This window comes from Propithecus coquereli, unplaced genomic scaffold (genome assembly GCF_000956105.1).
Source record: "Propithecus coquereli isolate 6110/MARCELLA unplaced genomic scaffold, Pcoq_1.0 Scaffold269, whole genome shotgun sequence".
NCBI lineage: Eukaryota > Metazoa > Chordata > Mammalia > Primates > Indriidae > Propithecus > Propithecus coquereli.
This window is the reverse complement of record NW_012148274.1, coordinates 2,167,115-2,193,949: the sequence shown is the minus strand read 5'-3', so window position 1 is coordinate 2,193,949 and position 26,835 is coordinate 2,167,115. Positions and strand designations below refer to the sequence as shown.

Here is a 26,835-nt window from a genome sequence, read left to right as displayed (position 1 = left end):
ATAAACAGCACCGCAGGGTCTGCGGAGTGTGAGGTCCACACCAGGCAAGCTGGAGTCGGCGGCCACCCCACGACCAGGCCTTCTGAGGCGCTGGGGCTCCGAGACCACCGCCCGCAGCTTCCCCTGGCTCACCCGGAGAGTGCTCACTTCCTCCCCGCTGGCCGATGCCAGCGCCTTCAGACAGGAACGTGTGGGACAGGCAGGCACAGCAACAGGGAGGAGTGGAGACTGCGGCAAACTGGAATGCCAAAGGCATTCGCTTCAAAAGCACTTTTCAATGCCACAGCGCCCAAACAGACCGCAGCTGCCGGACTTGGCCCCTGACCGCCAGTCCGAAACTCAAGCAGCCTCGGGATGAGGGGAAAACAGCTGCCAGCAGGACTCCACGGCTGTTCTCGCTCCCATGCGTGCTCTGGGCGCCTCAGAGGGTGGGATTGCTGCTCCTACGCACGTCGTGGAGCCGCCGCGAGGGGGGCCCAGGAGCTGCGACGTCGCTTGAAGCCCTTTCCCTCCCGTTCCTCCAGTCCCGGCCCCGCCACCCAGACCCCTCTGGCCCCAGGGAGCGGAAGAGCAAGGAGCCACCCTGCCCCGGCACCGCCCTCCCGCACGGCGGGGTCTGGGCGGCCTAGCGACTGGGGAGTCGCTGCGGCGCCGGCGGGGGCCTCCCGGGAGACACAGAGGCCGGGAGCCGGGTGCCCACCGACCAGCGAGGGAGCTGCCCGGGCGCCCACGCCGCGAGGCGCAGCACCCCAGAGGCGGGAGCTCCAGGGAGGGCCTGCGCAGCCCTCCCCACCAGGGCGCGGCCCCTCCGCCACCAGGTGGCACTGGCGCCCTTCCCTTCCGGACGACCTGGCCTCAAAAAGGCCAGGTCTGGCCGGAGCAGTTTCTCTCCACCCCTCTCTTGGCCGCCCTTCCTTGCTCACTGGCCCGTCCAAGAAGGGTGAGCACAGGTGCCCAGAGCAGTCTAGGCGGAGGCAGGAGGGACAGCCAGAAGCCAGGGGTGGGGACATCGGTCCTGCCCAGCGTGCCTCCAGACTCGTCCTCACCAGCCCAGAGTCCGGGTGAAAGATGGTGGGTGCCCTGAGGACGGCCCGGGTTTGCCGGGGACGGACCTCGCCCCGGCCAGACCAGATTTTCACTCCTGCTGCTGGGCAGCGGCTCTTGGTGACAGCGTCCCCCGGGAGGCCTCCTCTGCCCCAGGAAGCTGTCCTGAAGTGCCGCCGGCCCCACTGCCTCTCCTCCTTCCCCTCTGAGCGCAGGAGCGCTGAACCTGCCCGAGCCCCGCCTCCTCCAGGAAGCCTCCCCTGCCAGGGAAGGACCTGGTGGGCCTAGCAGGGGCGTGGGGAGAGGAGCTGGTGAGGGAGGGAGGGAGCAAAGACGGCGCCCCCCACGCGCCGCTGAGTGGGGCACCCGGCTCGCGTGGCTCCGTGGCACCCCCTGGGGCGGAGTGGCAAGGACCAAAGGGTCCACAGAAGACACCTGGTCAGATGCCCGTGGGCCGGCGGAAGACACGAAAGTCGGGGTGCCAGTGTGGGGAGGGCCCCCCAACCCTCCGCAGAGGGGCCCTCTCTCCCGCCCACCCCAAGACGGTGCATCCCAACGGGAACGGGCCAGCAAGAAGGAGACCAGCACACGGGACGGGGGGTCCACACCTGCTTGTTCACTGGGGGGGGGTCTCAGGGAAGAACACGGCCCGAGCACAAGGAGACCAGGCTTCAGTCACATCTCCGCCCCAAGAAGCCGTGTGGCCTTGAAAAAGTCGCTTCGTCACTCCGGCCCTGGGTTTCCCGGCCGTGAAGTCGGGGGTTTGGGTTAGAAGCAGGAAGGCAAACGGAGCTGACCGGAGCGCTGTTTGGAGGACTGTGCGGTGGGCAAGAATCTGCAGTCGTTTAGCAATGTCTGCCTCGGGCAGAGGAAGGAGAGGAAAGGCGCGCGTGCCGTGTTTGTGAAGTCTAGAATCATCTTTGCAGCCCGGTGCTCCATGAGTGGATGAGGACGCTGCGGGAAGACTGTGGAACCGCGGCTGGAGCTGGGGACACCCTGAGACCCCCTCCGGGAAAACTCCAAACAGAGAGGGCGTGTGAAGGCTTCCCCCCTCGCTGGTTCTCTCCTCCCTCCTCTCGGGCCCCTCGGAACATTGAGCCCAAGGAACGGCTCCCTCCGACGGAACTCAGAATCCACCGTGGCGCGTTCGGGCATCACCTCTGTCACGGCGACTTCCACCGGGCTCTCGGAGTCAGACCACGGCCGCACTCCCATCATGGCTGCTGTCCCCATGTGCAGACGCGGCAAGCGCCAGCTGGAAGCTTCCCCACAGCGGGGCTCCGCGTCGTGATCGGACGGGGGACTCACCCGACCACCCTCCTTCACGGACAAAACGGCGTGTTCCAACGGGGCGCTGGCGCCCAGCACGGCTCGTGCACACCGGGAGGGGCTGCTCCGGCTGTGGAGAGGAGTCCGGCCTCCAGGGAGGTGCCCGTGGCCCCCCTGAGGTTCTCGGCAGGTCTGCGGTGGGGACCAAGGCAGGGCCGTCCCGGGGTGGGGAGTGGCCCTGAGTCAGGGGTCACCTGGCGTCCGGCCGCGCTCTACAGATGGGTCTCCTTCTGCCCAGCCATCAGCCCCTCCTTGGTGGGGGGCCGTCTGCCGTCCTGGGCAGCGCCACCCGGCGGGCAGAGATGCGGCCTGGGCTGCGGCAGGCTGGAGTCGGGGGTGGTGAGCTGCCGCAGGCGCTGTGGGGAGAAGAGGCGGAGAGCGGGTTCCTCCGTGAGCACGCCCGGGGCCCGGCACACGGCTGGGCCCGCGGGGCCACTCGCACATCTGAGCGAACGGGCAGCAGGTTGAGATGAGAGAAGAGGCGAGAACAGGGTGGTTAAGGGTGTGAACCGCCCGGGTTCCAGTCCCAGCCCTGCCGCCGAGACCTGCGCAGGCTCAGGCCACTCATTTAACCTCTCTGTTAATTTAATCCCTTCAATCTCCTCATCTGTAAAATGAGAATAATAAAATGCACCTCACAGAACAGGGCCTGGCACAGGGTAAGTGATCGATAAATGTCTATTTTTGTTATTATCGTTACTATTATTATGTGTTCAGTAAGTACAATTTTTCCTATTAGTACTATTGCTATTATTGTTATTGTTACCATCTCCTGCCCCCTTCTTCCTGCCTTGAGTACAGATGTGATGGCTGGCGTCATGACAGCCTTCTTGTGATCAAAAGGTGACCTACACGATGATGAAAAGACAACACGTTCAGTATGGAAGTGCAGAAATATAGGGAGAATCTGGTCCCTGATGGCCTCTTTATGCCATTGGACCAAATGCCAGCAGCCCCCACCTTTGCCCTTGATATGTTAAAAAAAAAAAAAACTATTTGCTGAAACTATTGTAGGTTGGGTTTTCTACTACTTGTAGGAAAAGTAGAGTTCTACCTTCGTGGGCCATTGGCTATAGCTCCTTCCGGGAAGGCATGTCCCAAACTCTAAACAGGGAGCCTTTTGCATGTGTCCCCAGGCAGGGTTAAGATGAGGAAAGAGGCCAGGGCCTGTGTATAAACGGACCGTGTAGCTGGTTATCAGTTTTTCACAAGCAAGGAATCTATGCTGCGTAAGCCTTCTGCGCCGGGCACCTCCACGTTCTCGCTTGTGACTTAGTTTCCTCCTTAATCCTTTGGCAGTTAGCCCTTGTCTAGCCTGCCCAGACGATCCGCAGGTCTAGGACACTGGGACTTTTAAGAACATTTCTGAAAGGCCACTGGCCTGGTCTTCAAAGGCCCTTCTCTGTAGGATTCCATGAGGCCCAAGGGCTGCCCCACACTCGGAGTGTGTGATTGCTGTGTGTCCTTCCCTCGGTTCAGCCTCTCTGAGGCCTTACTGGGTCACTTCTGCCAGCCACCTACCTTCTTGAAGGAACCCTGGGTCTTCAGGAGGGTGATGACGACGAAGAGCGGGACACAGACCATGGAGGAGAGAGCCAGGAACCAGCCGATGCAGTAGCCCCAGGGAGGGTACACGTAGACGTTGTTGTATTTGAGAGGGGCGTACTTGCTCAAGGAGAAGAGGAACGTGGCCTGGGAAGAGGAAGGGCGAGCGCAGGTGAGACAGAGGCCACCGCGGCCCTCTCGCCAGCGACTCACGGCCAAGGACAGAGGACACGTCAGATACAGAGCGGCGAAGAGTGACAGTCACCGCGCACGGCAGGCCAAGCCGCAGCGCACCTCCCGGACTGACAGGGGGACACGTAAGGAAGGAGGACAGAAAGGGCGGTCGCGGGCGACGAGGCGGGAGGCAGCAGGTGCCGCGAGAAAGGGGTGGGGCCGGGGGCGGAGTGATGCTGAGCCGGCCCCGGAAGAGAAGGGCGGGAACCACACGCGACGGGGAGGGGGCAGGGCTCCCGGGACAGGGACGGGCAGGGAAGAGCCCCGGAGGTCAGGCGCCCTGTCCCTCATCTCCGAAGTCTTCCGGGGACAGCAGGGAAGCGGGGGTGCTTACCAGGCAAAGGCCAGGGGTCAGGAAGAGCCAGGAGATCTTGACCAGGGGCCAGGGCCGGTAGCCGATCATGTCCTCGATGTTGTCGTAGAAGCGGTCTGCCCCTGGCCAGGCACGGCGGGAGACAGCGTGAGAACCGAGGGCGGGAACGGCTCCGCGGGCACCTGTGACGGCCCCCCCGGCTCTGTGCTCCTCCCCACCCCCGCCTGCCCCGTGCGGGGAGCCGGAGCAGGCACGGGAACGAGGCGTCCCTGGCACCCCGGCCCCAGAGCGGGGAGTGTGGGGAGGCAGGTGTCGCCCCAAGGAGCTGTTGGTGCAATCTCTGCCGTCCTGCCTGGCGACGAAGACCCCCGCTGTCCTGACCCCAAGGGAGAGGCGTGAGCCTCCACAGGGCTCAGTGGCTGCGTGAGCCCCTGTTCACCTCGTAGAGAGCTGAGTTCACTGCAGGCCAGGACAGCAAGAGGCCACCGTGCAAGCCTGTCGCACGAAGCCCACATAGAGCTAGAGAGCTGCTGGGACGGAGCGGTGGCCTAGATCTGCAGTCCCCACCCCCGGGCCGTGGACCTGCTGGGACTGGGCTGCAGAGCTCTGCCACCCTGCCCACCCCGCCCCCGCCGTCCCTGCAGCAACTGTCTCCTGTGAAACCTGGGACCGCAGAGCCGCACAGCAGGAGCGAGCGGCAGGTCCGTGTTTACAGCCGCTGCCCATCGCTCGCTTCCCCGCTGAGCTCCGCACCCCCCACACCCCCATCCCTGGGTACTCTGTCCACCCCGAAACCAGTCCCTGGTGACAAAAGGGCTGGGGACCGCGGGTCTAGACTCTAGACGCCAGAGGAGCCACCTGCGAGCTCCCAGACAGCGTGGTAAGAAGACCGGTCTGTGTCGAGTGAAAACACTGGCCGGCGTCGTTCGTGCTGCTCAGTGTCCCCAGGTTCCTGCGTTTGCTCCATCCCGGCACCGCAGCCGCGAGCGGCGGGACACTCGGGAGCGCCCTCTGCCCGCCCAGATACCTCCCCGCTCGACACCGACGCGGGGTTCCTGCCGCTAAAGAGTCACCCTCCGCTCACGGCCGCATGCTGCTGGGCGGGCGTAACGCATTAAGGCTCAGCGCCAGCTGTTTATACCTCGCTGCGATGGAGTCTGCCAGACCCCCTCTGGGAACAGGATTTGCAAAGGAGCAGGGAGCCGGAAGGCAGCAGGTGCTTGAGGGGGGGCAGCAACAGACATCTCCAAGGAGGAAAAGGACACCGCGTGGAGGGCTCGGGGCAGTGAAGCTGAAACCTCCCTACTTGAGGCTTCTCCCAAGGCCCTGCTGTGTGGCGCCCTCTGGTCCTGCCTGCCCTGAGCCTGCGACACTGGCCCGGCCCGCTGGAGGGGAGCCGGCCGCACCTAGGGAGCCCCGGCCCCTCGGAGCCCCGTCGCGGGGCTGTGCGGACAGCAACGGTGAGACCGCCAGGACCGTGCTGGGCACGGGGGGGAGGCTCCTGGGGCTCGGCGGTGACAGGGACACCGTGGCGTTCGCCATCGCTGGGGGGTTATCTCAGGGCTGAGCGGCCGCGGCTGTCGGCAGGAGCCAACAGGAAGTGGAGTTCGCCGCGGCTAGGAAAGGAAGGTGTAGGTGGAAAAGCCTACGCGAAAACACGGGGATGAGCTCCCCGTCCATGCAAGCACCCAACTGAACCGTGGGTGACGGCCTGGTTGTCGGAAAGAGAGTGGGGATTTGTGGAGGGTCAGGCTGAGTGGCCCCGAAGGCCCCCTCCTAGGATTCCCGCTGACGAAGGCCTCTGGCAGCCTCTGCAGCGACAAAGCCGCAGTCCCTGAGCGCCTCTCGCTGCGCAGGAACTCGGTGCCGTCACCCAGCCCCACCCAGCCGCGGGGAAGCTGCCCACGGAGCAGGACAGCAGCACGAAGACGCAGGAGCCAGCAGGCTTAGGCACCCGCCTCTCGTCCTGGGCAAAGCCTGCCCTCAGCCGGGCCGGAGGACCCCCCTCCCACCCCCGGCCCACTCACCGTACACCCAGCTGACGCAGACCACCTCAAACAGCGAGAGGAACAGCAGGCACGTGCCGCTGCAGGCGTAATAATCGAACAGCTGGAAGACGTACATCCCGCCCTGCGGGGGGAGGGGCTGAGGCCTGGCCGGCGGGGGCAGGGACGCTGCCCACAGCCACAGCAAGCACCCCGGGGCCACCTGCCTAGCCCATGGGCGGTCACTCCCTGCATCCGCAAGGAATCTGCCCTGCCCAGGCCCCCCGGTCAACATCAGGACAATAATCTCCGACATCTGCAAGGACGTCGGGGGGCTGTGGTAGATCTGTATCATCTTGTCTGCCCAGCACCCCATCTTCTGGGAATTGACACCACCTCACTCTGTGCTCTTCAAGTTGGGGTGTCCCTCTCTCTCTGCTCCAGGCGTGAGTAGGACTCATGGCCCAGACACTGGCTGCCCTGTCAGGAACAGGGCCCTCTCTTCCCTCTGGGGTTGGCTGGACAGTACGAGGTAGGCCTGAAGCGGCAACAGCCACCCTAACACCACAGGAGGAAACCTGTCTGCAAGTGGAGTTACCAGAAGACAGACAGGAGCAATCCCGATGACATCATGAGAGCAGCTGGATCCAGCCATGCCTAAAACCCAAATATCTCTAGACTTTCCAGTCACCTAACCAAATAAATTCCCCTTCCTGCTTTAACCAGCTTGTATCAGGTTTCTGCAACCTGCAACCAAAAGAGACCTAACTAATACAGCAGATTCGGTTATGTGGGCCCTGCAACCTCGCCGTGAAGGAGGCGGGGCAGGTGTCCACACCCCCATTTGGCAGATTAGGAAAGTGTGGCTCTGGGAAGGGTGGGCAGTGTCCGCCACAGCTCCCCCAGCCTGCAGGCCACCATCCCAGCTCACCTCGGTGACCAGGAAGAGCCCCATCAGGTAGCACACGGCCGCAACGGCGAGGATGAGGAGCTCGCGCCGCCCGCTCTTCCGCAGCTGCTGGGGGAACATGTCCATGGAGGCTGTCACCAGGCACTCCATACAGACGAACTGTGGGCGGGAGTGGAGTCGGATGAGAGCTGTGGGGCTGGCACCTCCCTGGCCTCCTCTCGCCCCGTCCGTCCAACTGGGGCATCCAACAGGGGGCAGCAGTGGGGAGGCCTGGTGGGAGGCAGCCCCGCTCCTGGCCACAACTCCACAGCAGAGGGTCGTGGCAGTGAGGGCTGGCCGTGGGGAGATGTGCTGTCCCTAAGGCCAGGGAGTGGGGCTGGGAGCTGGGAGAAGGCTGGGGGGACATTTGGGAGAAAGGTGCCCGCTGGCGGGAGCAGACTGGGAGGCCCCTCACAGAAGAGGGTCTCAAGGCCTGGGTCACCCCACCAATCCCAAGGAAGAGTCCCGGACAGCAGTGGGGGACCCAGATTGATGGTTCGGGAAAGGGGTGGGGGAGGTAGTGCCAGGACAGGCAGCAGCTGGCAAGAGAGCCAGGGGGCAGGGCAGGACAGAGCAGGCTGGAGTGACGTACCTGGCTGTCCAGCCCCAGGAATATGAGCATGACGAAGAACAGGCACGACCACAGGGGGGACAGAGGCATCATGGTCACAGCCTTGGGGAATGCGATGAAGGCCAGACCAGGACCTGCCAGGCACACAGCACAACCAGGTGTGCTCCAGAGCTTTCGCTGCCCTCAGAAAAGGCCTCTTTCCACGTCTCCAAGCACGTGTGTGTGTGTGTGTGTGTGTGTGTGTGTGTGTGTGTGTGTGTGTGTATGTGTGTACAGCCACATACTTCGAGAGGGCAGGGTGATTCCATCCATTATTCTGCCCATCCCAGGTTCTGCAGAGCACAGCATCCATTCATCCATCCATGCATGCCCCCATCCATCTGTCCATCCATCCAACCATCCATGCATGCCTCCATCCGTCCATCTGTCCATCCATCCACCCACGCATGCCTCCATCCATCCATCCATCCACCCATCCATGCCTCCATCCATCCATCTGTCCATCCACCCATCCATCCATGCCTCCATCCATCTGTCCATCCATCCATCCATCCATGCATGCAAGCTTCCATCCATCCATGCATCCATGCCTCCATCCATCCATCTGTCCACCCATCCATCCATGCCTCCATCCATCCATCTGTCCACCCATCCATCCATGCCTCCATCCATCCATCTGTCCATCTATCCGTCCATCCATCCATGCATGCCTCCATCCATCCTTCTGTCCATCTATCCGTCCATCCATCCATGCATGCCTCCATCCATCTGTCCATCCATCCATCCATCCATGCCTCCATCCATCCATCTGTCCATCCATCCATCCATCCATCCAAGCCTCCATCCATCTGTCCATCCACCCATCCATCCATCCATCCATCCATCCATGCCTCCATCCATCCACCTGTCCATCCATCCACCCATCCATCCATGCATGCCTCCATCCATCTGTCCATCCATCCATCCATCCATGCATGCCTCCATCCATCCATCTGTCCATCCATCCAAGCCTCCATCCATCTGTCCATCCATCCATCCATCCATCCATCCATCTATGCCTCCATCCATCCATCTGTCCATCCATCCATCCATCCATCCAAGCCTCCATCCATCTGTCCATCCATCCATCCATCCATGCATGCCTCCCTCCATCTGTCCATCTATCCATCCATCCATCCATCCAAGCCTCCATCCATCTGTCCATCTATCCATCCATTCCATGCCTCCATCCATCTGTCCATCCATCCATCCACCCATGCATGCCTCCATCCATCCATCTGTCCATCCATCCATCCAAGCCTCCATCCATCCATCCATCCATGCATGCCTCCATCCATCTGTCCATCCATCCATCCATCCATCCAAGCCTCCATCCATCTGTCCATCCATCCATCCATCCATCCATCCATCCATGCATGCCTCCATCCGTCCATCTGTCCATCCATCCACCCTCCTGTCCATCCGTCCATCCGTCCATGCACGCATGCAGCTGTCAATCCGGCCACCCACCCATTCCCTCTCCCTCCTCCCTCCATGGTTATGGGAGCCCTGCTTTGTGTCAAGCACTGCCCCAGATGCTAAAATTAAATCATATCACCCATAAATAAATCATATGACTCAGCTTCTGGGACTCCTGCCCTTCTCTAGGAAGAACTGCATGCTGATTCTCCTTCCCCTTGGGTCCCAGACAGCAAGGTGGCACCTACCTGACTCGGCCACGTCAGCAATGGGCAACCCCTGCTCTCGGGACATGAAGCCCAGGATGGAGAAGACGACAAAGCCAGCCACGAAGCTGGTGGCGCAGTTCAGGAAGCAGAGGGCGATGCAGTCCCTGCGGCGGGGCGGAGGTGACAAAACCAGGAAGAGAGAAAGAGACGAGGACGGGGAGGAGAGAAGAGAAGGCAGCAAGAGGGAAAGAGGAGGGGAGAAGAGAGAGGAGGGAGCAGCGCAAGCAAGGAGGGGAGGAAGAGACACGGCAGGCGTCGGAGGTGGGGAGAGAAGAGCGAGAGCAAGGGGGGAAGACATTCAGTCTGGTGAGCGAACCCCACGTCAGTCTGACACCCAACCGTGAGCCCGACGATGGGCAGGGCAGGCCCCCCTCACCTGTAGCAGTTGTTGTGGTACTTGTTGTAGCTGCCCAGGGCCGTGAGGCAGCCCTGGCAGATGGCGAACGAGAAGAAGATCTGGGTGCCCGCGTCCATCCACACCTGCGTGAGCCCCCCGAGAACGTGGTCAAGGAAGGGTCGGAGGGAGCCCCCAGGGCCTGGAGCCAGGGTGACCAGAGACCCAGACCCGTCACCTACAGCACCGGCCTGGCGGCCTCAGTGCGCCCTGAGCGCTTTGTTCCTGCATCCCAGCTCTCCATTCACGCGGCCCCCGTTCTCTCCACAGTGACCTTCTCACAGGCAGGGCCATTCCCTGTCTGGTTGTGCAGGCACTTGGGAAGCACCAAACACACGTGTGTTACTGGGATTCCCAGGGACAGTCTGTAAACTGGCTGTACCCAGCGGTGGCCGAGGCCTATGTGCAGGGCACAGCTCAGAGTCTGTGTCTATCGCTACCTGTCTATCTAAGTAGGTAGCTGGTGCCTTAGGCAGCTTTGACCTAGGGACAAAGAAGCCACTTTATTAAAACATGAAGACAAAAACCACCAAGACTTTGTTTTTGGTGGGGGAGCAAAAACTGTGCTCGGATGAGTCCTAGAGGTTGGAAATACAAATGGCCAATAAGGGAAATGTCTAATCTCACTCATAGTCAAAAACAACAAAAAAATTTGGCCGGGCGCTCTCTGGGAGGCCGAGGCGGGCGGATTGTTTGAGCTCAGGAGTTCGAGACCAGCCTGAGCAAGAGCGAGACCCCGTCTCTACTAAAAATAGAAAGAAATTAATCGGACAACTAAAAAAATATATAGAAAAAATTAGCCGGGCATGGTGGCGCATGCCTGTAGTCCCAGCTACTCGGGAGGCTGAGGCAGGAGGATCACTTGAGCCCAGGAGTTTGAGGTTGCTGTGAGCTGGGCTGACGCCACGGCACTCTAGCCTGGGCAACACAGTGAGACTCTGTCTCAAAAACAAACAAAAAATTAAAACAACAAAATGACATTTGGGTCTACCGAATTATCAAGATTAAAATAAATTATAATCAAATCTCACACAGGCCCTGCAGAAAGAAGGGCATCCTCAAACATTGCGGGGGAAGTATGCATTTCTCTAAAGCCAGTATACGTCACCTAGATGTCCAAGAGCAGGGCGTGAGCTCTAAGAGGGCGCACACGACCCTGTTTCATCCGGCACTAGGACAGTGCCTGACACTGGGCCCTCAGCACATTTTTATTGGTTGAATGAATGACGAACGGACGGACGGACGGACGGACGGATAGAGGAAATGTTACCCGGGGTTAAAATGACATTCACAAACGAACAGCACGGAAAACGTTTACAGTGTAAGTTGAAAACAGATAAGTGTCTCTAAATACAATTATCTCAACTATGGTAAAACACGCACATACACCAGCTAGGAAAAAAAAGCTGGAAAGAAATATACTAAAACGCTAACAGATTATATCTGAGTTGTGGGATTACAAAAGATTTTTGATTCATTTTTCATGGTTTTCTCCCATGTTATCCAATTTTTCTTCAGGGGCATCCACTGCTTTTAGACAAGGGAAAAGCAGAAAAGACTCTCAAAAGTGCAGGCCTGGCTCGGGGTGGGAGGCGTCTGGAGAAAGATCCCCAACACGGCACCTACCTGGGGGTCCTTGAGGCGAAACAAATCCGGCTTCAAGTAATAGACGATGCCCTCGTAGGCTCCGGGAAGGGTGACGCCGCGGACCAGCAGGACGACCAGCATCACGTAGGGAAAGGTGGCCGTGAAATAAACCACCTGGCGGGGGGAGGCAGCGTCACTCCGGGCGGGGACAGCCGCAGGAGGAGCGGGGGGCCTCCTGGGGTCCCCCTGCCCCCACCCCCAGCACCAGCCACACTCGGGGCCGACACACGTCCCAGACAGCCGTGCAGGGCTGAGCCAGCAGACTCCCCACGCCTTCCTGCGCGGGTTCCAGCAGGTCTGCGCGCCCCTGCGAGATGCACAGCATCAGCAGGGCAGGGGAGGGAGGAGGAAGGGCAGGGAGGGTGCCGCTTTCCAGCCCATAACCTTTCCGAGTCTGGTTTTTCCTTTGGTTTTTAGCCGGCATGTAATAACCGCAGGTTTATGGGATGCAGGGTGGGTTTCAACGCGCGCACAGAACGAGTAGTGATCCAAGCAGGGCAAAGACTATTTCTAAATCCAGAATCCGGTCTCCCTTAGTTCCTTATCCCGGCTGTTCTTCCCACCCCTGCCGCCAGTGGGACTCCGGCTCGCCAGGGAGAGGCTGACCGACGTGTGCAGTGGTCTGCGGGGAAACTCAGACGGCACTTGTCCAGCCTCGTGGCCGGGGGAGCCACGGTTTCCAGAGTGCGCAGGGCCTGCGCTGGCCGCGCCGTCTGCTACGATGACCCCTGGCCATTTCTGTCACTGCTGCCCTGCTCCTACTCGACAGGCAGGGAAGCGGGAGGTTGCTGCGGCAACTACGTGTCCGGCCGACCGGAGAATCAATACCCCGTCCATCCCTGGCTTCTACAGAGCGTGAAGCGTCCGCCTCAGGTCCCCGGATTGGAAATAACGTCCAAACCTGCCTTCTCTCCACGCCACACGCCCACTGCTGTCCTGTCTGGGCTTGCACCCCTTCAGGGACTGGAAACTCAGCCCGTCGGAGACAGTTCTGTTTGCTAGTTCGTACTAAACATCGTCTTGATATGTCGTTAAACACAAGCAGCAAGCCGCAAGAGTGCGTGGTCCCACTCATGTGATACACACGCAAAATGGACACACACACACACACACACACACACACACACACGCACGCACGACAGGAACCAGAAGGCACGGCAGCAAAGGCTAACAGGGGTCCGCAGCCCCAGCTGGCCGGCACGCCGATGGCTCAGACAGTGGGACTTTCGTGTTTCTTATTTTGCTCTGAATATTACTTATGCAAAAAGGTCTTTCAAAGTCGTATTGAAAAAGAAAGACTTCCCTTGCACTGAGCTAACTCTGCCTTCCTCCGACTGCCCTGTTCTCGCCACACATCACTAAGAAAGAGCAGGATCGTAGCACAAAGAAATCCGTGCTCCAGGGGGTCCCCCTCCAGGTCGTGTGGACTCGGGGGGCCACGGAGAGCTGAGCAGGAACAGGACGCCTCACCTTGCCCGTGGACTTGATCCCCTTCCAGATGCAGAAGTAGCAGACGACCCAGGCGAGCAGGAGGCAGAGGGCCAGCTCCCAGCGCAGGGCCCCCAGGTGCTGGATGCCGGAGCTGATGCCTAGGACCCGCCGCCTGGCGGAAAATAAGGGGCCAGGTGACGGGCCGAAGGGACCATTCGCCTCCGACACCAGGTCTCCGATTCTCAGCACTAACCCACAGATCCGGTATCCCGGGGGCTCCCCCAACCCCACTTCCCTCACGGCCACGCCGTGCTCCCACCTGCGGTCCGTGCACCCTGGCCGTTAGGAGACCAAATGACCATAATCCCTTATCCCAGGTGTCTTTGTCTGTCTAACTCATTCAGAGTTTTCTGTGCACAGAGATGGCAAGAGGGGGCTGCGATGAGGAACGCTTGCATGTGTGCGTGTGTGTGTGCGTGTGTGTGTGTGCCTGTGTGTGTACATGTGGGTGTGTGTGCGCGCGTGTGTGCGTGCGCGTGTGCCTGTGTGTGTGCGTGTGCGTGCGTGTGCGTGCGTGTGCGTGCGTGTGTGTGTGCGCGTGTGTGTGCGTGTGTGTGTGCGTGCGTGTGTGTGCGTGTGTGTGCCTGTGTGTGTGCGTGTGCGTGTGTGTGCGCACGTGTGTGCGTGCGCGTGTGCCTGTGTGTGTGCATGTGCGTGTGCACGTGTGTGTGTGCGCGTGTGCCTGTGTGTGTGCGTGTGCGTGTGCGTGTGTGCGTGTGTGCATGTGCATGTGCGTGTGTGCGTGCATGTGTATGTGCGTGTGTGTGCGTGTGCGTGTGCGTGTGTGTGCGTGTGTGTGTGTGTGTGTGGAGAGCAGGGCCTGATGTACGCGGGTTGATGGGCAGGAACGTGGTGTCACGCGGAGGGGCTGGGTGTGTGTTAGCGTCCCGAGCTGTATCGGGGTGACGGAAATGAGTGTGCGCTTTCGGTACCCGTGAGGTCACAGACACGCGTGAGGGGGCTGGTGAAGGCACGTGGGGTTCGGTCAGTGTGCGAGCACAGGCAGACACGTGCCGGCACGGCTGGCCGTGAAGGTGCAGTGTCACACGGGAGGCTGAGTGCGCGTGGAGGGTCGGCCCGTTACTGCGGCGCAGACGCTCCCACTTCGGCCGACTTCCACCTCCCAACCTGACATGGCTGAACGCAGAGGTGGGAAGAGACGTGCACGGTCGCCTCTCCCACGGCTGCCGACCTTCCCCCGTCCCCGCTGCACACGTGTGGGCGGCTGCGTGAGTGGGGCGGGTGGGGGAGGGCAGAAGAGAGGGCGTAGGCCGACTGCCGAGGGTGCAGGTGACCAGGGCGGACAGGCGTGAGTCTAGCTGCACGAGAGCGTGGAAGCGAGAGCGTTCCCGCCTTCCTCAGCGAAGCGTGCGGTGGGGGGGGTAGGAGGCGGGAAAGCGCTGGGAAGCACGCACAGAGAGCCGTAAACTTGCACCCAAGGCATCCAAAGCTGCACCCCAGACACTCAAACTTGCACAGCTCAGACATCCGAGTGTCCTCTGCTCGGGGCCCCTGGCGCGCGGCGACCAGGCCCAGTACCTACTCCCAGAATTCCACGACAGGGGAGGTGGAGTTCTCGGACGGGGTCACCAAGCTGGCCGCGGAGCGGTTCAGAAAGTCCATGCAACGCTCTGTGGGGGACGAGAGGGCGCGCGTGTCACTAGGGACAAGACGGTGACAGACGCCCTCGTACCCCGGGTGTCCCGACCCTCTGGCCTTGCGACCTAGCGGCTCCCACCATGCCTGGTCCCGGGAGCTTCCCTGGAGCCCTTTTCCGGAGCATCGAGAGTCGGCTGCTCCCACTCACGGCTCCCACTGGCCGCCCTGCCGGCCCCCCACGCAGCGAGGACTCCAGGTCTGCTCGGGCCCACGCGGGTGGCTCACACAGTCAGTGCTCTCCTGACCTGCCCACCCTGACGGCCCTGTCTCTCCACCCACAGATGGGAGCCCCGAGTCCGCGGGCCTGCTCTGCCCCTGCTCGGAATGCCATGCACCTGCTGGGTTCCTTCTCACCCCTCGGGCCTCAGACGGCGCTTCTCCCCCCCACTGTCGAATACTGGGGTGTTTCTTCCACCCATCGCGACCCGTAACCGCTTTGTTAGCTTGTCTGTTCCTATCGCTAGACTGTGAACTCGGGAAGCCTGGGACTGTGTTGTTCTCGCACGGCCCTGGGTCAAGCTCAGCACTGGGCACAGTGTTTAGCATGCAGTCGGTGCCCAGTACGTGCTTGTTCAATGAATGCGTGAGCGAGTGGTGATAACCCCACGGTCCCTGGGGCTCTCGCAGCCACACTGGGTCCTCCCAGTGGCTGGTCTGAGGCCCGCAGAAGTCAGCCGGCAGGACGGGACCAGAGCCCACCACCTTGGCTTTCAGACAAGCTCCGCCACACACTCCAATGTCATTCGGCCATGGCAGCCACCAAGGCCCAGCTGCTAGGGGAGGCCCCATCCCCGGGGCTGAGAGGACGGATACCTGTGTTCCAGGAGTTGGTGCAGGTCGTCCAGGGCAGCTCAGAGGTGAAGGAGCTGAACAGGTAGAAGAGGGCCCAGGCGAGGATGATGATGTAGTAGATGTTCAAATAGGACTCGATGACCACCGAGGCCAGGCCGATGCCTGCAGGGCGGGGGCGGTGGGGAGCGGGGAGAGGACCCCGAGACCAACGTTAGCAAGAAAAGCCACACAGAAGCTGCCAGCGGTGGCTACAGGGTGCTGGGTGCTGCACAGACAGAGCCACTGGGGTGTGATTTGCTGGCGCGGGAAGCATTCGTGGCGTATTTCCCCAAGTCAGGAAAGCAGGTCTAGAACGCTGCGGTATGCGTTCTCGCATTTTTGTAATATATATTCGAATTTTTCCCACGAGAAAAATTCCGTAAGGATCTCAACCCACTTAGTTCCCTAAGGGATAGGATTTCAATTCACTGTTTCACGTTTTTTCCTTTTTTCCCCTCTGCATTTTCTAGTTATTCTATTATTACGTAATCATATATTACTTGTACAGCGAAAAGGGGCAGGAAGAATAAAGGCGCGAGGAGGAAAATTTGATAAGAATCAGCCTCAGGATCACGGCAGGAATATTAGTGAGAACCCAGAGAGGAAGAGGGGGCGGTCCCAGGGGACCGCGGGCGCGGGCAGGGGCGGGGCCTCCGCACGGCCGGCCCCACTCGCTCCGAGTTGGTTCCCGGAGGCCAGAGACCGCGAGGTCCTCCTCTCGGCAGTCGATGAAGGACTATGGACCTTTCTGGAACAGGCTGGTTGAAAGATCAATGCCGACTGTGAAAAACCTGGCCAAGGACGTGCCCGGGCGGGGCGGGGCGCTGGGGCGCAGACGCCCCCCGGCCCCACGTGCGCTCTGCCGGGCAGGGAACCTCGCAGGGACGAGGAGCCCCCTGGGGTTGCCCACGGCCCCCAGGAGACTGGCTGGAGCAGCCCGTGGCCGAGGCGGGAGGGGACACCCCAGGCTGCCCGTGGTGGTGCAGCGGCTGCCCGCAGCGTCGTCGGGAGGGAAAGAGCTTGGCCCTCCACTCGGGGAGACCTGGGGTCACAGTCTTCCTGTCTCCATCTCGAAATAAGGCCGGTAAAGCTGGTAGAGGATCGGATGAGAAGGTGGCCCAGATGTGCGCCCTGACATGCCGCGGGCTCCACAGATGTCAGCTGTCACCTATGGTCATGCACTGTGGAGGCCCGTCGGGGACCACGCCACAAGGGCAGAAACACACTTTCCGCGACCCTGGTGGGGATCAGGGACCCCTCCCAAGCCTCTGCGCCGCGTCCGGCCCCCTCCCAGGTGTTACAAGCTTTGGGCCCCAGGAAGCCTGAGCAGGCGCTCAGTACAGGCCTGGACGGGGGAAGGAAGGAGGCAGGGGGGGGGTCGTTGCAGGGATGCAGGCCCACGATGGCCCGCGGGTGGGAGGCCAGGACACTCACCCTGGAAGAGGGGGCAGATCTTCCTCCAGGCTGTGACGCTCCCTTGGCTGGTGTATTGGCCCAGCGCCACCTCCAGGAAGAACACCGGGATGCCGCAGGTGAAGAAGAAGATTAAGTAGGGGATGAAGAATGCTCCTGCGGAGGAGAGAGGCGGGGGCTGAGCCACACCCCTAGCTCTCCCTCGGCCTGGCCGCTCTCGGCCCTGCCCCCAGACTTACCCTCCCGCACCCCCATTCTTAACCCCCCTCCTCCCACCTCCCAAGGGCCCAGGTCTCCTTCCTCCTGTCCGTGCTGCCGGGGGTGTCGGGCAGACACAGGTGGAGACTCTTGTTCTGAATCCTACTCGGGATGGGAAAAGCGCTTTAAAGGGAAGTGAATGAAAATTTAGGTGGAAATTGTAAAATACGCACCATTCACCTTCTTAGTGTACTTGACAAATCTAGTCAATATGTTATTTTTGGAACAAAAACGTGTTCTATATAATTTGATATGCTCATTAAATTATCACGTTTGATACGTTTTAGAGAAAAACAAAAACACCTTGGAAACATTATTTTCCCATTAATAATTTTCGGGGGGTTTTTTTCCCTCCACCAGGCTCTGGTCTGTGCTGGGATCCCAGCAGAGAAGGGATGTGATTAGATGCTGACCCACAGGCCCCCAAGGGAAGCCAGTTCTAAAAGACATCCAGCGAATTCCACAAGAACAGAATCCGAAGACAGCCCCGAGGCCGGGATGCCTCAGAAGCTCGTCTCTGAGGGACTGGATCGTTGTTTGTCGCACAGTTATAATGCAGAGCACTTGTGTGGCGTTTCCTGTGCCAGGCGCTCTTCTAAATGCCTCACCGACATCAAGATCCTCGCAAAACATTGCCTCCCATGGGGTGGGTACTATTGCTATGCCCATTTTACAGATGAGAAAACTGAGGGCAGTTTGAAGATGCACAAACTGAAGCATAAATGAGGTAACTGAGGCACGGACCCAGGGTGGTCTGGTCCCAAGTCTCTTAACCACTACATTGTAATGCCACTGAGGTAATCCATATTATTTCCTAGAAAAAAATAGAAAGTACGAAGGGAAAGAAAGGAATGTATATCCTTCCGGAATTCTTATAGGTACACACGCATGTATGTCTTCTTTGCAAAAATGAGAATTTGCTATATAATATTTTATAACCACTTTTAAAAAATTTGTGTCACGGGCCGGGCGCGGTGGCTCACGCCTGTAATCCTAGCTCTCTGGGAGGCCGAGGCGGGCGGATTGTTTGAGCTCAGGAGTTCGAAACCAGCCTGAGCAAGAGCGAGACCCCGTCTCTACTAAAAATAGAAAGAAATTAATTGGACAACTAAAAATATATAGAAAAAATTAGCCGGGCATAGTGGTGCATGCCTGTAGTCCCACCTACTCGGGAGGCTGAGGCAGGAGGATCGCTTGAGCCCAGGAGTTTGAGGTTGCTGTGAGCTAGGCTGACACCACGCACTCACTCTAGCCCGGGCAACACAGTGAGACTCTGTCTCAAAAAAAAAAAAAAATTTGTATCACGAACCTCTTCCTATCAGTGTGTATCTATTAATATATCCTCATTTTAATCACTGCGTGGTGTCCCTCTGTGTGTGTCTGTCCTAGTGTGTTTCCTCACCCCTCACCCTCCTACTTTTCTGTTGTTCCGTCAGAATTTCTGCCTTGGCGAAGAACATCACCCGCATCCTTGTGCGTTTGTCTCCTTCGCTCCTTGGTACGAGTTTTCGGCAGAGGAATTGCTCAGTTAAAGGCACGCACGTTTGTTTGCTTTGTGTGTGTGGAGGCCCTTCCCTCTGACACAGGAGGTGGCTTCAGGTCTCTGCTTGCAGTGTGGACTTCTGCCCACAGAAGACGGGTGATCTCGGGAGGCCGGGCTTGGGGGCAGGAAAGGGCTGGCTGCGGACCAGGTACAGGGGCGCCCTCCACCCCGGGCTTTCGACACACCGACACTGCAAACACCCTCCCTCAGGCTGACGAGCCAGAGCCTGTGCTTTGGGAGGTCACCCTGCCCACAACCCCGGCGTCTGCCCAGGCCGTGAACACGGCAGCCTGCGGAGCTCTCCGGGGGTCTTTGCAGACAGGGCGCCTCCGGTTAAAATCTGCCCCCCAAGCTCTGAGTTCAGCCTATTGTCTCTGCCACACGCTCTTTCCTGAACCTCTGGACAACCAGAACTTCATAAAGCTCTCTTTTGGGGTGAACCACTTCTTACGGATGATCTAGTTTAGGGGCTCCCTGATTAGACCAATAAACATTACTATTTGTTTGTTTCTTTTGAAATATTTTTGTCTACAGAACCGTGTTTACTAATTAATAATCAATTAATTTCCCTGCATATATTAATAAAAATCATGTGTAACCGCCAATCAGGGCTTAAGGTCAGTACGATTCCAGCCTGAAGCAAGAAAATGACGTACGGGTTAGTCTGTGACGTCGAGTTACCACGTAAATTCACTAGTGAGCTGTTAGAAATAAGGTCAGTAATTCCTGACCCCTCTTTGCTACCCTCCTAGACCCCAAAGACCAGCGACCCCAGGCCGGGCCCCTGACCTCTTTTGGTTCCCGTAAGTTAAAGGTAAAGGAAGGAAGATCTGGGGACGGCAGCCTGTCCCGGGTCCTTCCCAGGAGGTAGGCTGGGGACAGAGATGTCATGCCACCTCACAGATGACCCGGCTCAGCCCACGCCATCCCACGACCTCACGGGCTCCTCTTCCTCCACCTGCCCCACGGCCAGGACAGAGGCCACCGCGGCGGCACAAGCCGTCAGCAGGACGGAAGACCCAGCAGCCCCCTATCGGGGCAGGTGAGCGAGGTGTGTGGGGTCAGGGGCTTGGGGGAGCCGGCACCCTGGTTCCGGGGTCCTCCTGGGCCCCTGCTCCCTGGTCGTGGGCAAGCCCCCCTCTGCGGAATGGGGGCTCAGCCTGCATCACCTCCCACCCCAGCTCTAACATCCTCTCTGGCCGTGGAGCGGTGGCCTGTCACGAGGAAATAAATCACCGCCTGCCACCTCCTCCCGCCTCCCCCGACCTCTGGCCCGGCGTGGGTCTCCCTTCCCAGCCTGGGCACCACAGCCAGATCCACCTAAGAAATCCTGTTGCTATTCTTTGGAGTCATTCGTTCAAGCAGTTTGTGATAAGTTTTATCACAAGATACGTAGTAGATGCTCGGTAAATATTTGTCAAACTACGCGTAAATAGTGTTTGGAAGAATTTTCTAAACATCGGTTATCTCTAAATGTGATTCTTTTTGCCTTCCTGGAATGTTTCTGATGTTTACGGTGAACACATACCGTATCCACAAGAAGAATAAGGGTAGTTTCCAGAGGCAACAGTGAATGTGACCATCACAAGGACGAGTCTATTTATACGAAACATCCCAAAAAGGCAGATCACAGAGAGGCAGGCAGAGGCGTGGCGAGTGGGTGCAGGGTTCCTCCGGGGGATGGTGAAAAGGTTCCCAAATTTATCGTGGTGATGTTTGCACAACTCTGGAAATTTACTAAAAACCACTGAAGTGCACACTTAAAAAAATGAATCTAGCCCCTCTCCACCGTAATCTGACCTATTTCTACTAACAGTGCTGAAAAATAATAAAATTATATTTCTTTAATCTGAAAAAAAGTCATAGACGAGATATCATCTCTCTGATCAAAATTCCTTGATAGCTCCCATCTCACTCTGAACAGAGCCTACGGGAGCCGACCCCGTCACCCCTCTGACCTCGCCCCGTTATCCTCTCCTGTCTCATCCCACCCGGCCACGCCTCCGCCTCGCGTGCCTCGGACGGGCCAGCTGCTTTCCACCCCAGGACCTTTGCACTTGCTGTTCCCGTTGCGAACGCTCTTCGCCCCATATCCGTCCACAGGACGTGCTCCCTCACCTCCTTCGAGTCTGTGCTCAGCGCCTCCCCACCGCGGGCCCGTGTCCCGTTCCGGTTTCCCCTGGTTGCCTTCTTGGGTTGGCCCCCCCGTTTTCGGTTGTTTTTTGCTTTTTGCCCCGCCCCCCGGCCCGGCGGAGGGCGGCCGGCGGGGGTTTTGTTTTTTGTGGTTGTGGCATTTGGTTTGTTTGATTGCTTGATTGATTGATTGATTGATTGATTTTTTTCACCACTTATGTTTTGCGGGGGTTACGGAGGGGGTTTTTGGGGACTTGGGTTTCTTTGTTCTTGCCCTTTTCCCCTTTTGTTTTTGGCCTTGGCCTTTTGGTTTTCTTCCCCTTTCCCGGGGGGGAACCGGGGGGGGGACGGGGGTTGGACGGCAGGCCCAGGCCTTCCGGTTCGTTGCCACCCTTCTTTCGTTTTTCCACGCTGGCCAGGCAAGCGGGCCCAGGTGGCCGCGGCTCAGCTGTGAGCCGCCCGGGCACGGCGCCCCTCCCCGCCTACCGCGAAGGGAACTCACCTCCTCCGTTTTTGTAGCAGAGGTAGGGAAACCTCCAGACGTTGCCCAGCCCGATGATCTCCCCGGCCACGGACAGCACGAACTCCATCTTGTTGGTCCATTGGCCCCGCTCCTTCACCGGGGCCTTGCCGTCCTGGTCCGACTTGTCTGCCTCCTCCGGGACCCAGGAGACCACGGAAGGCCGGAGCTCGTGGGCCGCCGCTTGTCCATCCATAGCGGAGCGGCGGGGTGCGCAGGGAGGAGAGGGAGGCGCCGCCTGGGGGAGGAGAAGGAGGAGCCATGAGGCCCTGGCTCCCGCCGCCACCTGCTCAGCCCGCTCCACCCTCGGCCTTCGTCCGCACGTTGCTCTTCCTCCCACACTCGCCACCCGCCCCCCGGCCGCGGCATTTACACCCAGAGTGGCTGTTTGTTCTCGTGACTCCGAGAGCACATCTGGGCTTGCTGCCTTCGCGGATGAGCAAACCACGTCTTCCCAGACAGAGCGACTTGCCCAGGGCCATCCAAGAGCCCCTTCCTATCTTTGCGGCCAGCCTCCGTCCCAGCCGGCCCGTCCGCTCAGGTCCTCAGTGCCCAGAGTGACGCCAGCCCGGCCTCTGTCCAGGACGGAAGGCATCAAAGGCTGCCAGGGTGGCCGGGGCCAAAGGGCAGGTGCCTGTCCTGGCCAGCTGTGTGCTCATCCCCGGCCACGGTCTTCGATCAGCTCGGGTAAACAGGACGGCCAGCGAGCCGGGGGCCTCCGATTGGGTAGAGAGGGGAAGGCGAGGCCTCCGAACAAGGCCAGGTGGCACCGGGGCGAGTGGAGGCCTTCGAGGAAACCCCGGTTCGCTCCCTCTCGGTGGCGTCTCTGTCCTGAGAAAAGGTGGGGGGTCCTGGTGCCGGGTGTCCCCAGAGCAATCCTCAGCTGGGTGGTGGTCATCTCCAGGGACCCCCAAGGCGACCAGATCACTGGGCCCCTCAAGAAGGAAGCCCGGCAGTGGCTGGCGGGTCACTGCCCTCCCCTCCCCCTGCCCTCCTGGACTTCCGGAAAAACGATGTGGCCACTCTCAGTTTTGCCCCCGTCCCTCTCGCCTGTGTGTCGCCTGCCGGGAGATGAACCCTGTCGGTGGCAGGTCGTACCTGGCACCCACCCAGTCGCCCTGAGGCCGCCTCTGCCTTTACTTCCGGGGAATTGCCGGAGGAGGTGCCCCGGGGGCAAGAGCCCATCCTGCTGCCCCTCACCGCTGAGGGGCACTGGGGCCACCGAGGGACCAGGTCTACCAAGTGCTCCAAGGTCCTCGGAGGCTCTGGGGAAGCACAAGGGATTCTTTTCATTAAGGAAGGATCTGTGTTTACACGTTGGTCCTCTCGGCCCAGGCAACGGCCCAGCCCAAGTCCGTCAGAAAGGCGTGGGCAGGAGCTATTCGAGGTCATGGAAATTTTTGAAGGTGACCTGGAGGGTGCAGGCTGTCCCAGGAATGGGAAAGCACGTCAGGGAGAAACCGCGGTATTGGGACCTGCCCAGGGGCTTCCGTCGCAAGCTCAGCCCCGGGGAGGGAGGATGAGGCGAGAGTCCCGGGTGGAAATCAAAGGCCTTGAGTCTCTGCCGTCGGGAGCAGGAAGGGGAAGGCGGGAAAGAGCTTCCAGGCTCAGAGTGTCGGCCAGACCCACGGGGGCTTGGAGAGCCAGCGCTCGGGCGGAAAGATCGGGGGAGGGCCCAGGAGAGAGGCTGGTGGCGCGGGAACCCCGAGAAACGGCCCCTGAGTCGTTATCAAGCAAACGCACAGACGTACGAGTGAGGACAGCAACACGGATGAAAAAGTACCAGGCGGGAAACCCAAGCCCCAGCCTAGGGCTGGCTGCCGCTGACGGCAGCCACAGGGCAGCACGCGAGTGAGCGGAGACACGCAGATCCTTCTGCGCTATTGAGTCCCAGCCTCGTGGCCGGTCTTTGGAGCGGGTGTCACCGTCAGCTCCTTTTACGGACCTGCAGGTGACGCTCTGCAAGATGACGGAACCGCACCCGGCGCCCAGCGCTGGGCTGCTCGCAGGGCAAATCTCGCCTCCTCTCCGCCTCCGGTCTCCCTGGGAGAGGGAGCGAGCTCTGCCCTGCGGGTGTTTGGGGCGGGCATGAGGCTGAGGCCCCCGGAAGAGAAGGAGGAACCACCGCCTCGGAGCCACAGGGGAGCCGAGGCCAGAGCAGCCGCTTGGTGACCAGGGGGGCTCCCGAGTTGGAGGAGGGGACGCAGCGGGCAAGGGAGGGAACGGAGGAGGGAACGGAGGGAAAGCCGGGGAGAACCCCGGTGGGCCCGGATTGGGGTCGTATCAGGGGCGGGGACGAGAGAAAAGAGAGCGTGAACAGAAGGACTGAAGCTGACACGTTTTTAAGAAACCCGCAAAGCTGATTGGGAGGCGTTCGACTCACCGGTGAGAACGCGGAGCTGGCGAGAAGGGCGGCTGGCCCAGAGCCAGGGCAAGTTGGACACAGGCCTAAACTGCAGCAGGAGGGATTTAAGTCAGACTGAGGGAAGACATGTCCAGGAGGACATTAGACATCTAAACATGCTGTACCCACCTCTCCTTTTTGGGTAACTTTTCAAAGCCAAAAGGACAGCACAGCCCACCCCCGTGTGCCCTCCCACCCCCAGCCCACCCGCGAGGACTCCTGGAGCAACGGTGTCCCCACAGCCAAGGTGACTTCCTCAGGGTCCAGCCCCTGGCGTCTCTGCCCCAGGCTGCCCACCCGCTCCGCTAAGCCGGAGCAGGGCTGCAACTCACCGAGCCTCGGGGCCCTCCAGGAGCAAAGGCACCGGCCCTCGCACCGGGCTCGGTGCTGCCCGTGGAGGAAACCTTCGAGAGTGCGGGAACCCCGAGGTTAAGTCTGTTTCTGGGAGCTGGGCACGCAGACAGGGGCCCGGCCGGGGCCTAGCGAGGACCTGCTCCCCTCTTAGCTCCAGCAGGGTCCCCTTTGCTCCCCAGTCCAGCAGAGGAAGGGCCGGGCCGTGCTCCAGCGCACACCCACATACCAAGCCCGTCCCCGCACACACACGGGTGCCGTTACCCGTCACGTCCCTTTGCACACACATACCTGTGTGCAGGGCACCAAGGCCTGGCCCCGTCGCCGTCCTTCATGCCCCGTGGGCCGCTCGGCTCACCTGGTGGCCATCCGTGCCTGCCCTCGGCTCCCGCACGGCCCCCTTGGGCGCCCGCACACCCATGCCCCCCGCCAAAGCCAGGGCAGTGTCCTGCGCCTGCAGACACCGGCTTCCTGCTGGCCGTGCTGGGCTGGCAGGTGGAGGGCAGGAGCCCCTCCCCTGTGACCGTTCGTTGCAGGCCGGGGGCCTTCAGGAACGCCCCGAGGCTGCTCCCAGCCACTCTCCCTCCCCAGCTCGCTGGGCACCGGCTTCTTCCCCTCCCCGGGTCAGGTGACCACCCCTTCTGCCCACTGTCCCCGGCCAGCTCCCCTCTGCGCGCTTTCCTGCCACACGGGCTCAGCCGTGAGCAGCTCCCTGGCAGGAGGAGGAGAGGGGGCTCTGCGGGCACCCAGGTCTAAGATTCCTGAACACCAGCCTCTCCCGGCCTGCGCATTGCACACCTGCCTCCCGGCACAGACACACTCGCTTCTGCAAGTCCGGCCCCTCGGAGGCAGAGACTGCGCAGGTGCAGCCGGCCGCCCCTTCCTGCTCACCGCGGTCTCCGGTTCGGGCCCCTGCACCCGGCTCAGCTCCGGGAGAGTCCCAGGGAAGCCACTTATGAGAATGACAAGAGAGACCGGCCCTGAGAGGGAAACTCCTCCACCTTCCCTCCTCGCCCTGTTCTCCCTGCGCAGGGACCCAGCCGGGTGGCGCAGGGACTGCCAGGCAGAAAGTGGCTCTGTGCGCCCGAACGAACGCACTGGGAAGTGAAGGGACAGAGAAATGCCACAAGCAGCAGGAGGGCCTGACGCCAAAAGTGTGTGAGCTGGGATTAGGACACCCAGACCCAGGACATCAGGTCTCCTGTCTGCAGTGCCCCCGCCCAGCCCCCTCCCTGCACAGTGCCCTCCGTGGCCACCTCCTAGGTGACCCTCCAGCACGGGGCTCAGCCACTCCCTCCGGCAGGGGAAGGGGCTCAGGGACCCCACCGACCCCCTCCTCTTGCTCCCGTCCGGGCCCATGGCCTCCCAGCACCATGTCCGTCTTAGGGAAGGGCGTGGGGTGCGCGGGGCAGGGCGCAGCCCTCTCTTACCAGAGCAGCGGATAGGGGCCACCGAGTCCAGGCTGGAAACTCCTGGGAGGGGAGCTGGCCTCGCTGGCCAGGGCAGGGCAGGGGGGTGAATCACACGCTGGAGTTTTCCACCAGTACCTGCCCCCTGTGGCCTCAAGGCAGGGCTCCAGACCTTCACAACCGCTGTGCTTCCCTTGGGATTTTCCTAGAAAAGCTCTCTGAGCACATCTCGAGAAGCACAGTGTAGAAAGGACACGGGCGGGTCAGACACTCCGCTATCGTGTGTCAGTCACGGCAGCCAGGTAAGGGTCTGAGCCTCGGTTTCCCCATCTGTCAAAGGCAGATCACACCTCCTTGGCAGGGTCGCTGTGGGGGCTGAAGACAAGCCGGGCCGGGGAACCCGTGGCCTTCGGATTTCAAGGTTGTTCTTTTTTAAGCGCCAAAGGCGGCAAGAAAAGCTTCCTCTTTCCCAGCTGCGCCCCTTTCAGTGAAAGCGTTTGTCCCGTGAAATTTGGATGCGGTCCAAAGGCCGCACGGAAGGACCCACAAGGCTGTGTGTGTTCCTGGTGTTTGTGGCGGGTCCCCTGCAGCAGGGCTGGGGGGGGCTGGCCCCAGGCAACGCTGCCAATGCCTGGCCTCTCGCCACCGAGGGGGTGTGGGGGGGGGAAGCTGCGGGGAGAAGGGGAAATTTCCCTTCACATGGGCTTCCTCTTTGTGCTTTGGAACTTCCCGGCAGGGGTGGGGTGTGCAGCGAGAGCCTCCCCGGGTAGTTTTCCACCAGCCTCCCCCTCCCTGTCTCTCGGCATCTCCTGGGGGTTCCCCACCCAGACAAGGCCAGTCACGCTTCCCAGACCCTGGCCGCCGTGAAGCCAGAAGCCCGGCGCAGGTTGGCTCTGGCAGAGCCCGCGTGCCCCGGCCAGGACCCGGCACCCAGCTGGGACAGGGTGGCCTGCCCCTGCATGCCAGGCCCACGGCGATCGGCCACAGAGCTTATTGCAGAGGGGACTGAGAAGCCCACAAGGTTACCCGGCGGCAGCTGTTCCAGAACAGAACGCTCGCCTCTCCATAAAGGGAAGAAAGAGGGA

General features: G+C 60.5%; 1 protein-coding gene across 5 annotated transcripts; it reads right to left on the bottom strand.

Moving 5' to 3' along the window:
* Positions 1 to 1,640: 1,640 nt before the first annotated feature.
* Positions 1,641 to 25,147, bottom strand: SLC6A12 (solute carrier family 6 (neurotransmitter transporter), member 12). 5 transcript variants are annotated; one of them, XM_012647473.1, is made up of 16 exons: positions 24,633 to 25,145; positions 23,970 to 24,039; positions 21,569 to 21,824; positions 17,154 to 17,288; positions 15,702 to 15,842; positions 14,773 to 14,860; positions 13,209 to 13,341; positions 11,718 to 11,852; positions 10,074 to 10,177; positions 9,677 to 9,801; positions 7,992 to 8,104; positions 7,382 to 7,519; positions 6,493 to 6,595; positions 4,487 to 4,647; positions 3,895 to 4,065; positions 1,641 to 2,729 (listed from the first exon to the last, which is right to left on the bottom strand). In XM_012647473.1, the coding sequence occupies exons 1-16, from the start codon at positions 24,674 to 24,676 to the stop codon at positions 2,586 to 2,588; spliced, it is 2,061 nt and encodes a 686-aa protein (XP_012502927.1). In that variant the 5' UTR covers positions 24,677 to 25,145; the 3' UTR covers positions 1,641 to 2,585. The 5 variants fall into 5 exon arrangements, with proteins under 5 accessions (XP_012502927.1, XP_012502928.1, XP_012502930.1 ...); XM_012647474.1 differs by having other exon boundaries at positions 4,487 to 4,587; positions 24,633 to 25,144; XM_012647475.1 differs by lacking the exon at positions 1,641 to 2,729 and adding an exon at positions 3,028 to 3,221 and having other exon boundaries at positions 24,633 to 25,147.
* Positions 25,148 to 26,835: the final 1,688 nt, after the last annotated feature.

What these genes read in the sequence shown, in the direction of transcription:
- SLC6A12 (XM_012647473.1), bottom strand. Translation starts at nt 24,676, where the DNA reads ATGAAGGACGGCGACGGGGCCAGGCCTTGGTGCCCTGCACACAG. An exon ending in TACCACAACAACTGCTACAG is followed by an intron (nt 9,802 to 10,073) that starts GTGAGGGGGGCC and finishes GCCCCGCCGCAG; the next exon opens with GGACTGCATCGCCCTCTGCT. An exon ending in TGACCCCTGGCCTTTGCCTG is followed by an intron (nt 4,066 to 4,486) that starts GTAAGCACCCCC and finishes TCCTCTTCCCAG; the next exon opens with GCCACGTTCCTCTTCTCCTT.